Raw genomic sequence first — 14,087 nt, forward strand, 5'->3', positions numbered from 1 at the left:
CACCCCTGTTCTCACAGGAACTGGCAGCCTCGGACCGGGCCCGTCGGCAGGCCCAGCAGGACCGGGATGAGATGGCAGATGAAGTGGCCAACGGAAACCTCAGCAAGTGAGTGTCCTGTGGTGATGATGACAGGCACACTCCCTCCCGGCCTGCCTTCTGAGCCCATTCCTTCCGTTTCTCCAGGGCAGCCATCCTGGAAGAGAAGCGTCAGCTGGAGGGGCGCCTGGGGCAGATGGAGGAGGAACTGGAGGAGGAACAGAACAACGCGGAGCTGCTCAATGACCGCTACCGCAAGCTGCTCTTGCAGGTGGGCACCTTAGGGCCGCTGCTGCCAGCCTATCACCCCCTGTAGCGGACAGCTTCAGGTTCACTGAGATGAACTTTCAGACCAGGCTCAGTTATGGAGGAAGGGATTTATTGAAGCTTACAGATCCAGGGGAAGTTCCATAATGGCAGAAGAAGCTGGCCTGCCTTCATAGGCCCAAGCAGACAGAGGGAAGTACAAGCCTAAAGGTCAAAAGGCACAGCACACTTCAGGAACTCCAGCTAGGCACACTTTGTATATCCTTAGATTGAAATTGGAAACCCACCACCACACCTTAAGATCACCCAGTGACATTGCCTCCAGCCAGGTAGCCAGCAGATATAAACTACAAACAAACAACTAAATATATTGGGGGCCATCTATTCTATTCAAACCACCACACCCCCCCCCAGGGGCATTTTCTTTTAAATATTTTGTTTGTGTTTATTTATTTGACAGAGAAAGAGAGAGGGGGCGGGGAGAATGGGCACGTCAGAGCCTCCAGCCCCTGCAAACAAACTCCAGACGCATGCACCCCCTTGTACATCTGGCTAGCGTGGGTCCTGGGGAATCGAACCTAGGTCCTTTGGCTTTGCAGGCAAGCACCTCAACCGCTAAGCCATCCCTCTAGCCCAGAACAGGGGACATTTGAGTTGGGTTCCCTGTGGGAAGTAGGCATGACAGCATGGGAGCATCCTGGTTCCATGCTCGTTGCTGGAGTCACAAGAAAGCACTTGGAGCCAGGCTCGTGCCTTTCATCTTAGCTGTTGCGGTCAGGTTCGCATTGCTGGTAGAAATCACCCGGCCAAGAACAGCTTTTGGGGAAAAAAAAAAAAAAAAAGGATTTATTTTGGCTTACAGACTCAAGGGTAAGCTCAACGATGGCAGGGAAAATGATGGCCTGAGCAGAGGATGAACATTACCCCTGGCCAACATAAGGTGGACAATAGCAACAGGAGAGTGTGCCAAACACTGACATGGGGAAACTGGCTGTAACAGCCATAAGCCCGCCCCCAACAATACACCACCTCCTGGAGGTATTAGTTCCCAAATCTCCATCAGCTAGGAACCTAGCATTCAGAACACCTAAGTTTATAGGGGACACCTGAATCAAACCACCACATTAGCACATAGGAGTCTGAGGCAGGAGGACTGCCAGGAGTTCAGGGTCAGCCAAGCTACAGAGGGAGACCCCCCCCCCATCTTGAATGTCAAACACTAATGCAGTAAAATGGTTTGTTTTGTGCATTCATGAAAGACACAGTATGGTCAACACCACAGCAGTCGGAAGACACAACTTCACCGTGCCAGGTGAAGGTATGGGGTATCGGGTATCAGGACAAACCTCATAAATCATCCAAAACCGGCCTCAAACTCATCCTCCTGCCTCAGCTCCAGAATGCTGAGCCACCACGCCCAGCCATATTCACCTTCCTGGGCCACCATTTTGTTTTACAATCAGAACTGGAAAGCTGAAAGAGATGCTAGTCCCGATGACGTGATGTCCCCCTGTAGTGCTGAAAGACAAAGCAGACTGGGGGTCGCTCACTTCCACTCTGTGGCCCCACCCCAGCTGAGCAGTCAGCAGGGTCTCCATGAGGGCCATGCAAGCTTCTGGGGAGGAGGGGGCTGGAATTGTCCCTGAGTCTCCTGTGGTACTTCCCACAATGCTTGGAATGAACACAGCTTCCCAGTCAGCTCCTGACCTGCTGAGTCATGGTCTCTGGAGGGTGGGGTCTGGGGCTGCCTGCTTCTCACTGACTTCCCGGTGACCCTGTTACCAAGAAAAGTGTGACAATCCTGGAATAGACTCCTTCAGTCACAGGTAGAATTTATAGCACTTAAGTCTGTGATGGTCTTTTGGCTATGTTAAAATAGCAGAATTGAGCCAAGGGTGGTGGCAAACACCTATCATCCGCTTCTCAGGAGGTAGAGGCAGGAAGATCAGGAGTTCAAGGTCATCCTTGGCTTCATATCAAGTTTGAGACCAGCTTGGGTGACATAAAACCCTGTCTCAGTAAAACAAAAAGCTGCACACATACACACAAATAAATAAAATAATTTTTAAAAAAACAGGCAGTTTCTGGGTGTGGTGGTGCACGTCTTTAATTCCAGCACTCAGGAGGCAGAGGTAGGAGGATCACCATGAGCTCAAGACCAAGAACCAAAAAAAAAAAAAAAAGGCATATACTTGTCATCCCAGCTAATCAGGTAGTTGAAACAGGAGGACCACAAGTTCAAAGGACTACCTAGGCAACTTAGACCCTGTTGCAAAGTAAAAGCTGAGTTAGGAGAATTGCCACTAGTTTAAAGATAGCCTGGGTTGCAGTGTGTGTTCCAGGACAGCTTGGGCTAGAATGAGACCCTGATTTAAAATAAGTCACACACAAAAAAGCAGGTTGGCTCACAGCTGAAATTCCAGCACTTGGGAGGCACAAGAAGGAAAATCACTACAAATTTGAAACCAACCAAAACCCCAGTACTGAGTACCAGGCCAGTCTGATCTAGAGTAAGACACTATCTCAAAAAACAAAAACTGGCTGGGCATGGTGGTGCACACCTTCAATCCCAGCACTTGGGAGGCAGAGGTAGGAGGCTCCCTGTGAGTTCAAGGCCAGCCTGAGAATACAGAGTAAATTCCAGGTCAGCCTGTGCTGGAGCGAGAGCCTACCTCAAAAAAACAAAAAAAAAAAAAACAAAACCTGCCTAGCCGGGCGTGGTGGTGCACGCCTTTAATCCTAGCACTTCGGGAGGCAGAGGTAGGAGGATTGCCATGAGTTCGAGGCCACCCTGAGACTCCATAGTGAATTCCAGGTCAGCCTGGGCTAGAGTGAGACCCTACCTCGAAAAATCGAAAAAAACAAACAAACAAAAAAAAAAAAAGAAGACCTGCCTGGCATAGGGGCACATGCCTTCAGTCCCAGTACTCTAGGGGCAGAGGTAGGAGGATCAGTATGAGTTCGAGGCCACCCTCGAACTATTCAAACACGAGCCAGTGTTTCCCATTGACTAATACATGGGTTGTGGGTAAATAAAACTATAGACACTCCCTTTCCCCAGCACCTACTTTATATTAATGGGGGAGGGGAATAAATGTTACAGATTTGAAGAGAAGTGGTTTGCATTTTGTTTGTGGGCTTTTATTTGGTGCTCATCACCAGATTGTTCATTTTACTGTGGAAAAAACAAGGTCATATGTAAAAACCAAATGCCTAAGTGTCTTCCTCTTGCAACTCCTCACCCAGACTTGCCACTGTGGGTGCACAGATAGTTAGGTCACCACCTGATTCTACCTGCTGCCTTGCCACATAGGAGGCGGTCTAATTACCTGAAAAATGAGTATTTTTCTAAAATATTGCAAGGACTATCCATGTCTTATTGAAGAAAGAAAAGTGAATCAAGTTACTTGGCACAGTAGAATCAGAACCTCATGGAGACACAGGCTTGTCACTGCTGGCTGTACTTCCTAGGAAGATCTTTCCATGGTAATTGCCAGCAGAAGGCATGGCCTGATCCCCTCTTTATTGCACATAGGATTTCAGTCTTCAAGGAAAAAAAGGACTTTTTTTTTCCAGTCCAGCAATCATATCGGGAAATGCTAGCCATGCTTGCTTTCATGGGACTATTTTCAGCTTGCCTGTGAACCTGTCACATTTCTTTAGACCATTCAGCAGTGTGCATAACCATTGTGCTTATGGATTAGTTGGTAGACATTTTCACCTCTTGGGTTGACTGGCTGGGGTTATCTACTATGGAAAAGAACAGAGAGCTGTCCTTCTAGATGGAGGGTAGAAAGAATTCCATGCCAGGAGAAATTCCTCAGCCAGACTCCATCGCAGCCATTTTGTGTTTGTCACCTCCAGTCCCTGATTGTTCTCTCTTCCTTTACCCCTTTGCTGGTTTCCACCCCTTTTAAGAGTTTTGCTAGTAAATCTTAACTCTACTCGTCATTTTTGGTATTTGGTTTGTAAAAGGCAGTGGTTAAGGGCACAAAGACTGCCATGGGGACATTTACCTAAATATGTCTCTCCTAATTGCCACAATGCAGCTGAACAGAGTGTAGTATTTTCCCAGTCAGCTTTGCCATGCTGATGCCAATCATTTGAGAAAAATTACTCAGATTTTATTTTTATATCCATGGTAACAAAACATGAACCAAGAGCCAGGTGTGGTGGCACACGCCTTTAATCCCAGCACTCAGAAGGCAGAGGTAGGAGGATCACTGTGAGTTCAAGGCCACCCTGCGACTACATAGTGAATTCCAGGTTAGCCTGGGCTACAGTGAAACCCTACCCCAAAAAAAAAAATTAACCAAAAGATTTTCTGTTCAGAAGCTTCCCTGACCCTTCCATCTTAAGATATTTGCTCACATTAACAATTAAAGGGCCTGAAGCAGAATTCACTCTTGACCTATATACTAAAACCTCTGTCGTGTTGATTTTTTAAAGTATTTTGTTTTTTTAAAGATTTTATTTTTACTTATTTATTAGAGACAGAGAAAAGGGGAGAGAGAGTTCGTGTGTGTGAGAATGAGAATGAGTGTGCCAGAGTCTCTAGCTATTGCAAATGAACTCTAGACACATGCACCACCATGTGCATCTGGCTTACATGGGACCTGGAGAATCAAACTGGAGTCCTTAGGCTTTGCAGGCATGCCCCTCAACCACTAAGCCATCTCTCCAGCCCAAGTATTTTATTTTTATTTACTTATTTGAGAGAGAGAGAGAAAGCAAATGGGTTCACCAGGGTCTCCAGCTGCTGCAAACTAATTCTAGATGAATGTGCCACCTTGTGTATGTGGCTTACGTGGGTCCTGGGGAATCAAATCTTGGTCCTTTGGCTTTGAAGGCAAGTACCTAATTGCTAAGCCATCTCTCTGGCCTCTTGATTTTTTTAAAATAATTTTATTTTTTTTATTTGAGAGAGAGAAAGAGGGAGAGAGAGAGAATGGGCATGCCAGGGGACTCCAGCCACTGCAAACAAACTCCAGATGTATGCGCCCCTTTGTGCATCTGGCTTATGTGGGTCTTGGGGAATCAAACCGAGGTTCTTTGGCTTTGCAGGCAAACACCTTAAACGCTAAGCCATATCTCCAGCCCCCCTTGATTTTTTTTTTTTTTTTTTTTTAGTTTTTTGAGGTAGGGTCTCACTCTAGCCCAAGCTGACCTGGAATTCACTATGGAGTCTCAGGGTGGCCTTGAACTCACGGCGATCCTCCTACCTCTGCCTCCCGAGTGCTGGGATTAAAGGCGTGCGCCACCACACCCGGCTTCCCCTTGATTTTTTTATAATAAGCCTTTTTACCTCATATATATATATATATGTATATATATACATATGTATGTATGTATATATACACACAAGTATATGATATAAACTTTAGCTCTTAACTGTTTTATGGTTTCTAATATGTATGACCAATGTAGCCATTGCTTTAAAATGTACCAGGTAAGAATTTCCTGGCATGGTGACACACACCTTTAATCCCAGTACTCGGGAGGCAGAAGTAGTAGGATCACTATGGGTTCGAGGCCACCCTGAAACTACACAGTGATTCCAGGTCAACCTGGGCTAGAGTGAAACCCTACCTTGAAAAAACAAAAAAGAAAGAAAAATTGTTAACTTAAAGAATACAAGCTAGGCTGCAAGAATGGCTTAGCAGTGGCTGGAAGCCCTGGCACTCCCATTCTCTCTCTCTCTCTCTCTGTCAAATAAATAAATAAATAATAAAATATTTTTTTTAAATACAAGCTACTGGGGATGGCTGAACAGTTACAGGTGCTTATTTGCAAAGTCTGTTGGCCTAGGTTTGATACCCCAGCATCCACGTAAAGTAGCTCTGTGCTGTAAGCATAAGATCAGCTCAGCTCATCCTGGGAGGATCTTGGTTTGCCACCAACTTCCCTTTTGTGGCTCTTATCATGATGTCCTTATCCCTCCCCGCTGTCCTCTGGCTACAGGTAGAGTCCCTCACTACAGAGTTGTCTGCTGAGCGCAGTTTCTCAGCCAAGGCTGAGAGTGGGCGACAGCAGCTGGAGCGCCAGATCCAGGAGCTCCGGGGACGGCTGGGTGAGGAGGATGCCGGAGCCCGTGCCCGTCAGAAGATGTTGATCGCTGCACTTGAGTCTAAGCTGGCCCAGGCGGAGGAGCAACTGGAGCAGGAGAGCAGGTGAGCAGGGAGGATTTGGGGCTTCAAGTAACCTCAGTCCACTGTGGGTCTGGATTACACAACAGTGTATCAACTAGCTACTACTGCATAACAAAACAGCCCAAAATTTGGTGACTTTAAAATGAGTTGTTGAGGGCTGGAGAGATGGCTTAGCAGTTAAGCACTTGCCTATGAAGCCTAAGGACCCCGGTTCGAGGCTCGGTTCCCCAGGTCCCACGTTAGCCAGATGCACAAGGGGGCGCACGCGTCCGGAGTTCGTTTGCAGAGGCTGGAAGCCCTGGGGCGCCCATTCTCTCTCTCCCTCTATCTGTCTTTCTCTCTGTGTCTGTCGCTCTCAAATAAATAAATAAATAATTTAAAAAATAAAAAATAAAATAAAATAAAATGAGTTGTTGAATGTGCATGGAGTTTGAGCCTGGCTGGTAAGTTCTTTTGTGTTGGGTTGAGTAAGCCTCACTCCTGCATCTCTGCTTTCCTGAGGATCAGTTCCATGGATCTGCTGATATTGTCTGGGCTCAAGCATCTGTAAGGATGACTAGGTTAACACTATTCAGCTTCATGTGGCCTTTCGCCCTCCAGCAGGCTAGGCTAGGATTGGTTACATGGTGGAGCCAACATCCCAAGAGTGAAGGAAGGTGTTAGTGGCTTCTTGAGGTCTAGTCTAGAGCGGGTGCTGTGTCACTCCTGCTGTAGCCTGTGAGGTGGAGCAAAATACGTGGTCACTCACATGCATCTGGAGTTTGTGTGCAGTGGCTGGAGGCCCCATGTTCCCATTCTCTTTCTCTTTCTGACACACACACACACACACACACACACACACACACACTTGCTCAAATACATAAAAAGAAAATATTTTTTTAAAAAAGAATAAATGAATAAGTGGACCACAGTACCATAAAGCCCACTTAAGGGATATCAGACATCATCATAGAAGCAGAGTTGGCAGATGTCCTGCAAAAGCAAGTGTGAGCTGGCTGTAGTGGCACACACCTTTAATCCTAGTGTTCAGCAGGCAGAGCTAGGTGGATCACTGTGAATTTGAGGCTACCCTGAGACTACAGAGTGAATTTCAGTCAGCCTGGACTAGAGCAAGACCCTACATAAAAAAAAAGAAAAGAAAAAAAGCGCAAGTTTTATGCCACTATCTGTCTGACTGTGAGGAAGCTGTAGGATGACAAAGAGGGCAGAGGGCAGCCACCCACAATGCCATGGGAATAGTGTGCCCTCATGAGCTGCCTCCTCCTCTCTTTAGGGAGCGCATCCTTTCAGGCAAGCTGGTACGAAGAGCAGAGAAACGACTGAAGGAGGTGGTTCTTCAGGTGGAGGAGGAGCGCAGGGTGGCTGACCAGCTCCGGGACCAGGTAAGCAAATTATGTCACTGGAGAACTGTAGGGAAGGGAACCACTGCATGGCAAATAACATAGCCATCCCAGTCTTCTGGGTGATAGATCTGTCATACCAGCTACACTGCAGGCTGAGGCAGCAGAATCACAAGTTCAAGACTCACCTAGACAACTTAGAGAGACAGAGTAAAAAGTAAAAGGAATTGGGGTGTCACTCAGTGATAGAACTTTAGCCTAGAATCCACAGTGAGTGCTGGAGGTGTGGCTCAGCAGTAGAGCTCCTGCTCAGAATCTACAGTGAGGGGCTGGGGTGTGGTTCAGTGGTAGAGCTCCTGCCTAGAATCCACAGTGAGGGGCTGATGGTGTGGCTCAGCAGTAAACCACTCACTGTTTGCTAGCACCTGGATTGAATCTCCAGCATTGCAAATTAAAAAAAAAAACAACTATCTTATTACTAGTCCTTGTTACTAGGGATGAGACTACAACTTTAAGAAGGATGTAGCTTCCATCAAAGACAGAAAGTATGATGGCATGCTCCTGTAATACCAGCACATGGGAGGCTGGAGCAGGAGGATTGCTGTGAGTTTGAAGCCAGTCTGGGCCACAGAGTAAGACTCTATTTCAAAACAATCAAAAAGGTTATGGAATTTGTGATACAGCAGTATGAGATCCCAGGTCCTCAGCTATATGGCATCCATGTGCCCTTAAAAGCTCAGCTGATTGAATACTTCATGTAAACCACAGTGCTAGGTGCTGGCTTTCATGGGCTTACTTTGTCAGCCTTGGAAAGGATATAGTAAACAGATGACCAAGCAAAGATCATTGCAGATGGGTGATAGCTATGAAGAAAAAAGAATAAGAGGGCTGGAGATATGGCTTAGCAGTTAAGGTGTTTGCCTGCAAAGCCAAAGGACCAAGGTTCGATTCCCCAGGACCCACATGTGTCTGGAGTTTGTTTGCAGTGGCTGGAGGCCCTGGTGTGCCCATTATCATTGTCTCTCTCTCCCTCTTTCTCTCCCCCCCCTCTTTCTCTGTTAAATAAATTAAAATAAAATACTTAAAAAAAAGAATAAGAGAGGAAGCTGGGCATGGTAGTGCTCACATTTAACCTCAGCACTTGAGAGGTAGAGGTAGTAGAATCATTTTGAGTTTTAGGCTACTCTGAGACTACTTAGTGAATTCCAGGTCATCAGCCTGGACTACAGTGAGATCCTACCTCAAAAAACAAAAACAGGAAAAGAACAGAGAGGAAGAAACAGGAATGGAGAATTATCTTCAGGTTGGAGCATTGTGAAAGGCTCTTTGAGGAGCTGAATTTGAATTGAGACTGGAAGGGTGAGATAAGAGCCAGGAAGAAACAGCAGCTAGGGCAGTGGCCTTGAGGAACTGCAATGAACTTGGTGACTTTTCAGAAAAAGCAGTGTGGCTGGAGAAAGAGAACATGGGAGATGAAGGTGGGGACCTGGGGCTGGGGCGTACTTCATAGAGTGCTTGCCTAGCCTGCACAAAGCCCTGAGTTCCATCCCCAGCACCACATAAACCTGATGTGTATGGGCATGCCTATAATCCTAGCACTTAGGAGGTGGATCAGCAGGTCAAGGTCATTCTCAGCACATAGTTGGAGGCCAGTCTGGGCTACATGAGAACATGTCTCAAAAAAAAAAAAAAAAAGCCATAAGAAAAGTCAGGTCATGTATGGTACCACCCTGGAAGAGTTTTCAGGGTCTGGGGGTGGGGAAATCTTGGTGAAGTCAGCATGGTCAGTCAATGGGTTTGTGGGAACATGGATAGAAATGAAGAAGAGCCTGCAAGACCTGGAGTTCCAGACTGAAGGGCTCCCCTTATTCAGAAGTACTGAAGAGCTGTGGGAGTGTTATGAGCAAGGAGGGGTGAAGCAGCTTCAGGTGTACAGAGACCCCTCTGAGGGTGTCCTGTGACTTTTCCTGGGGGAATATGAGGAGACTTGCATCCACCACAAATGGAGAAGGCACAAAAAACTCCAGCCTGGTGAACCAATATGAGTTTATTGGGATTACTTTTTCATTCATTCATATATATATATATATATATATATATATATATGTATATATATATATATATATATATACACACACATACACATACATACACACACACATACATACGTGTGTGTGTGTGTGTGTGTGTGTGTGTGTGTGTGTGTGTGATGGAAGAGGGGAGGAAAGGAGGAAGGGAGGGAGAAAAAGTAAATGTATATAGGTGTCATGTTGTGCATGTGGCCTTATGTGGGTACTGGGGAATTGATCCCAGGCTGGCAAGCTTTACAAGCAAGTGCCTTCAACCACTGAGCCATCTCTCCAGCCCAAGGGATTATTTTTTTTTTTCAGTTTGCTTGTTTCTTTGTGTTTTGTTTTTGAGGTACAATTTTGCTTTCGCCCAGGCTGGCATGGGATTTACTCTGTAGTCCCAGGCTGGCCTCAGACCCACGGAGATCCTCCTATCTCTGCCTCCCAAGTGCTGGGATTAAAGTTGTGCACCACCACATCTGACTTGTGTTTTGTTTTCTTCCTTTTTTTCAAGGTAGGGTCTCACTCAAACTGAGGCTGACCCGGAATTCACTATATAGTCTCAGGGTGGCCTCAAATTCATGGTAATCCTCCAACCTCAGCCTTCCTAGTGCAGGGATTACAGATGTGAGCCACTACACCAGGTTTGCTGAGGTTACTTACAGGAGCATGAGTGATGGTGCCTCAAAGACAGCTCCATCTCCAAATAGTCCACCTTAGCAGGGGGTGATGACTCAGGAATGCTGCATCCCTGCATTTCATTCCAGTTAACCTTCCATATCCTGTGGGCTCCAGCACTGCACCTGAGGGCAGCAGGGAGCAGTGGATGGAGTCTCAGCGGAAGAGGGAGTAATGGATAGAGTCTCAGTGGAGCAGTGAGTGATAGGTGGAGTCTCAGTAGAGGTTCCCCTTTGCTCCTTCAAAGGGAGAGTGCTAGGATTGGGGAGATGGCTCTGTCAGTAAAGTGCCTGTCTCACGAGCATGCAGACCTGGGTTCCCTCTCCAGGACTCTTGTGTAAGCTGGGTGTGGTGCAGAAACCTGTAATCATGTAACTGGGAAAGCAGAGACTGGAGGATCCCTGAAGCTCGTTGGCCAACTAGTCAAGGCTAATGGTTGAACTCCAGGCCAGTGAGAGACCCTGTCTCAAAAAAAGGTGGATGGGGGCTGGAGAGATTGCTTAGTGGTTAAGCACTTGCCTGTGAAGCCTAAGAACCCTGGTTCGAGGCTCGATTCCCCAGGACCCACGTCAGCCAGATGCACAAGGGGTGCACGCATCTGGAGTTTGTTTACAGTGCCTGGAGGCCCTGGCATGCCCATTCTTTCTCTCTATCTGCCTCTTTCTCACTGTCAGCTGTTTTCAAATAAATAAATTAAAATAAGCAAAAAAAAATTTTAAGTCACAGATTAATTTTTTTTTAATATTTTTTGTTCATTTTTTATTTATTTATTTGAGAGTGACAGACACAGAGAGAAAGACAGATAGAGGGAGAGAGAGAGAGAATGGGCGCGCCAGGGCTTCCAGCCACTGTAAACGAACTCCAGACGCGTGTGCCCCCTTGTGCATCTGGCTAACGTGGGACCTAGGGAACCGAGCCTCGAACCGGGGTCCTTAGTCTTCACAGGCAAGTGCTTAACTGCTAAGCCATCTCTCCAGCCCACACAGATTAATTTTTAAAAGTAAGTGGATGGCATTCCAGAGAATGACACCTGAGGTGGTCCTCTTGCCTCCCTAGGCACATGCACACACCCATGTGCACATAAAAAATGAGTGTTGTAGCCAGGCATGGTGGTGCATGCCTTTAATCCCAGCACTTGGGAGGCAGAGGTAGGAGGATTGCTGTGAGACCCTACCTCACCCCCCCCCAAAAAAAAAGGAGTGTTAGAAAAGAGAGAAAGCTCAGTGATAAAATCACTTGCCTGAAAGGTCTAATGACTGGGTTCAATTTCCTAGTGCCCAGGTAAAGCTAGATGCACAAGGTGACCCATTCTTCTGGAGTTCATTTGCAATAGCTGGAGGCCCTGGTACGCCTATTTTCTCTCTTCTCTCTCTCCTTCTGCTTGCAAATAAATTAATATATAATAATATAACAAAGGATAATAAATTAATAACGATGATAATGATAAATTAATAATGAGTGTTCACAGTGTAAAGCAGCTATCCCTGTACTATTCTGATTATTTGTTACCATGACTACAGGCCAGAGTCTTCTGTGGGTTATCACAGCTGCTCTGATCCAAGATGGCACTGATCATGTCAGGAGGAAGGAATAGCTCTCCCACAGGGACCCTGAGTAGGCATCCCGCAGGGGAGACTGAGGCTGGCATCAGAGGTTGCAGGAGTTGTGGGTGTGAGGACAGGACCCAGAGGTGTGCCCTTTCTCCTCTGCACAGCTGGAGAAAGGGAACCTGCGGGTGAAGCAGCTCAAGCGGCAGCTGGAGGAGGCGGAGGAGGAGGCGTCCAGGGCACAGGCTGGTCGGCGCAGGCTGCAGCGAGAGCTGGAGGATGTCACCGAGTCCGCAGAGTCCATGAACCGCGAGGTGACCACGCTGAGGAACAGACTGAGGTAACCTGCCCCACACGCCTGCCATTCCCAGGGTCCCGGGGTTGGTCAGCCGTGGGACTTGGGTCCTAGGCAGGGTGGGACCGGAGGTTACAGGAAGCCAGTGCTGGGAACACCCCATGCAGATCCCCAGTTCTCTGCCTCATGTCACTACACATGCGTCTTCCTGTCCATTTTCCATTGCTTTGTCACTGTTCCTGTCTCTCTGTCCCGGTCTGTGTCTATCATCATCATCATCTTTCTCTCTCTCTCTGTCTCCCTAGCCCCACTTTCTTTCTGTCCTGACCGGTCTGTCTGTCTCCATCTCTCTCGGTCCTTGCCTTTTCCTTTGCCTGGCTCTGTCCCCGTCTCTGTGGCCTACGCTCCTCTCACTCTTCTCCTTGTCCTCCCCACACCTCCAGGCGAGGCCCTCTCACCTTTACCACACGCACCGTGCGGCAGGTCTTCCGGCTGGAGGAAGGTGTGGCTTCCGACGAGGAGGCTGAAGAGGCCCCACCCGAGTCTGCACCGCCCCAGGAGCCTGAGGCTCCGCCCCTCATCACACCCCAGTGACCCAGAAGCCCCAGGGACAGGGCCTGGCTCTCATAACACCTGTCCCAGCACAGTGCCTCTGGCTTTTTGCACTTTGAGATGACGATACCCCCTGGCACTTTCAGCATTGATGAACCTGACTGGGGACCCTCTACCCATAGGGGACCTCCTTGAGCCCAAGAGCCCTGCATGGAGGCAAGGCCAGGTGCTCTGCTTTGGCAGCTAGTGGGCATGCTTAGTAAGCAAGGCCTGTTAGGTCCTGACCTATCTTCAGCTGTTCATGACCCTAAGCCCCAGGCCTACCCCGACAGATTGCCAGCAAGGTGCCTCCCTTTTTTCTGCCCTCCTTTTTTGCTAGTCTGTGGTCTTGGGGTAGAGTTCAGATCCCTTGTGCTCCAGGCGTTGGCAAAATAAACAACACTCAGACTGGACCTTTGGCTCTGGTTGTGTTCCTGAAATGGTCTCTGGTCGGTAGATGGACTTAAGCTGCCATAGTGTCTGTTTCTCTGGAAGTGGACACTTATGCTCAGCTGCTCATCTCCTTGTCACCCCAGTGTCCTTTCCAAGTGCACATGAGGAAACAGGCTCAGAGTTGCAGTACTTCTCAGTAGACTATCCTTAGGTCTTTGCATCACCATATCAGAGGTGTTTTAGTCTCAGGGTGGCCTCAGATTTATGGAGATCCTCCTACCTCTGCCTCCCAAGTGCTGGGATTAAAGGTGTGCGCCACCATGCCCGGCCTTGTCTTTTTTTTTTTTTTTTTAAACAACGACCTCCAAGTTTATTTTTCCTTTTATTTATTATTTATTTGAGAGAGAGGCAGATAGACAGAATGGTCGCACCAGGGCCTTCAGCCACTGCAAACTCCACACACATGTGCCATCTTGTGCATCTGGCTTATGTGGGTCCTAGGGAATGAGTCCTTTGGCTTTGCAGGCAAGCGCCTTAACCACTAAGCCATCCCTCCAGCCCAACCAAATGTCTTTTTCACAGTGGTGAAAACAGGCTGAGTCACTGAACATCTACTCCAGGATACACAGCTAGGAAGATCCTGAACCAGAATTCAAACCCAGACAGTCTGACTTCAGAGTTAGTAATAAAAGACAGACGTTGGGGCCCACAGTCCCCAAGT

General features: G+C 47.6%; 1 protein-coding gene across 4 annotated transcripts in view; it reads left to right on the forward strand.

Annotated features, from left to right (window-relative positions):
- Myh14 (myosin heavy chain 14) overlaps positions 1-13,386 on the forward strand; it is a 100,603-nt gene extending 87,217 nt beyond the window's left edge. For all 4 annotated transcript variants that reach the window (XM_045133405.1, XM_045133406.1, XM_045133407.1 and 1 more), the window contains exons 37-42: positions 18-106; positions 185-308; positions 6,266-6,474; positions 7,727-7,835; positions 12,255-12,427; positions 12,826-13,386. In XM_045133405.1, coding sequence (XP_044989340.1) covers positions 18-106; positions 185-308; positions 6,266-6,474; positions 7,727-7,835; positions 12,255-12,427; positions 12,826-12,976 — 855 coding nt within the window. In that variant the 3' untranslated portion in view covers positions 12,977-13,386. The remainder of the gene's footprint in view (positions 1-17; positions 107-184; positions 309-6,265; positions 6,475-7,726; positions 7,836-12,254; positions 12,428-12,825) is intronic.
- The last annotated feature ends 701 nt before the right edge of the window (positions 13,387-14,087 follow it).

This window comes from Jaculus jaculus, chromosome 14 (genome assembly GCF_020740685.1).
Source record: "Jaculus jaculus isolate mJacJac1 chromosome 14, mJacJac1.mat.Y.cur, whole genome shotgun sequence".
Lineage (NCBI taxonomy): Eukaryota > Metazoa > Chordata > Mammalia > Rodentia > Dipodidae > Jaculus > Jaculus jaculus.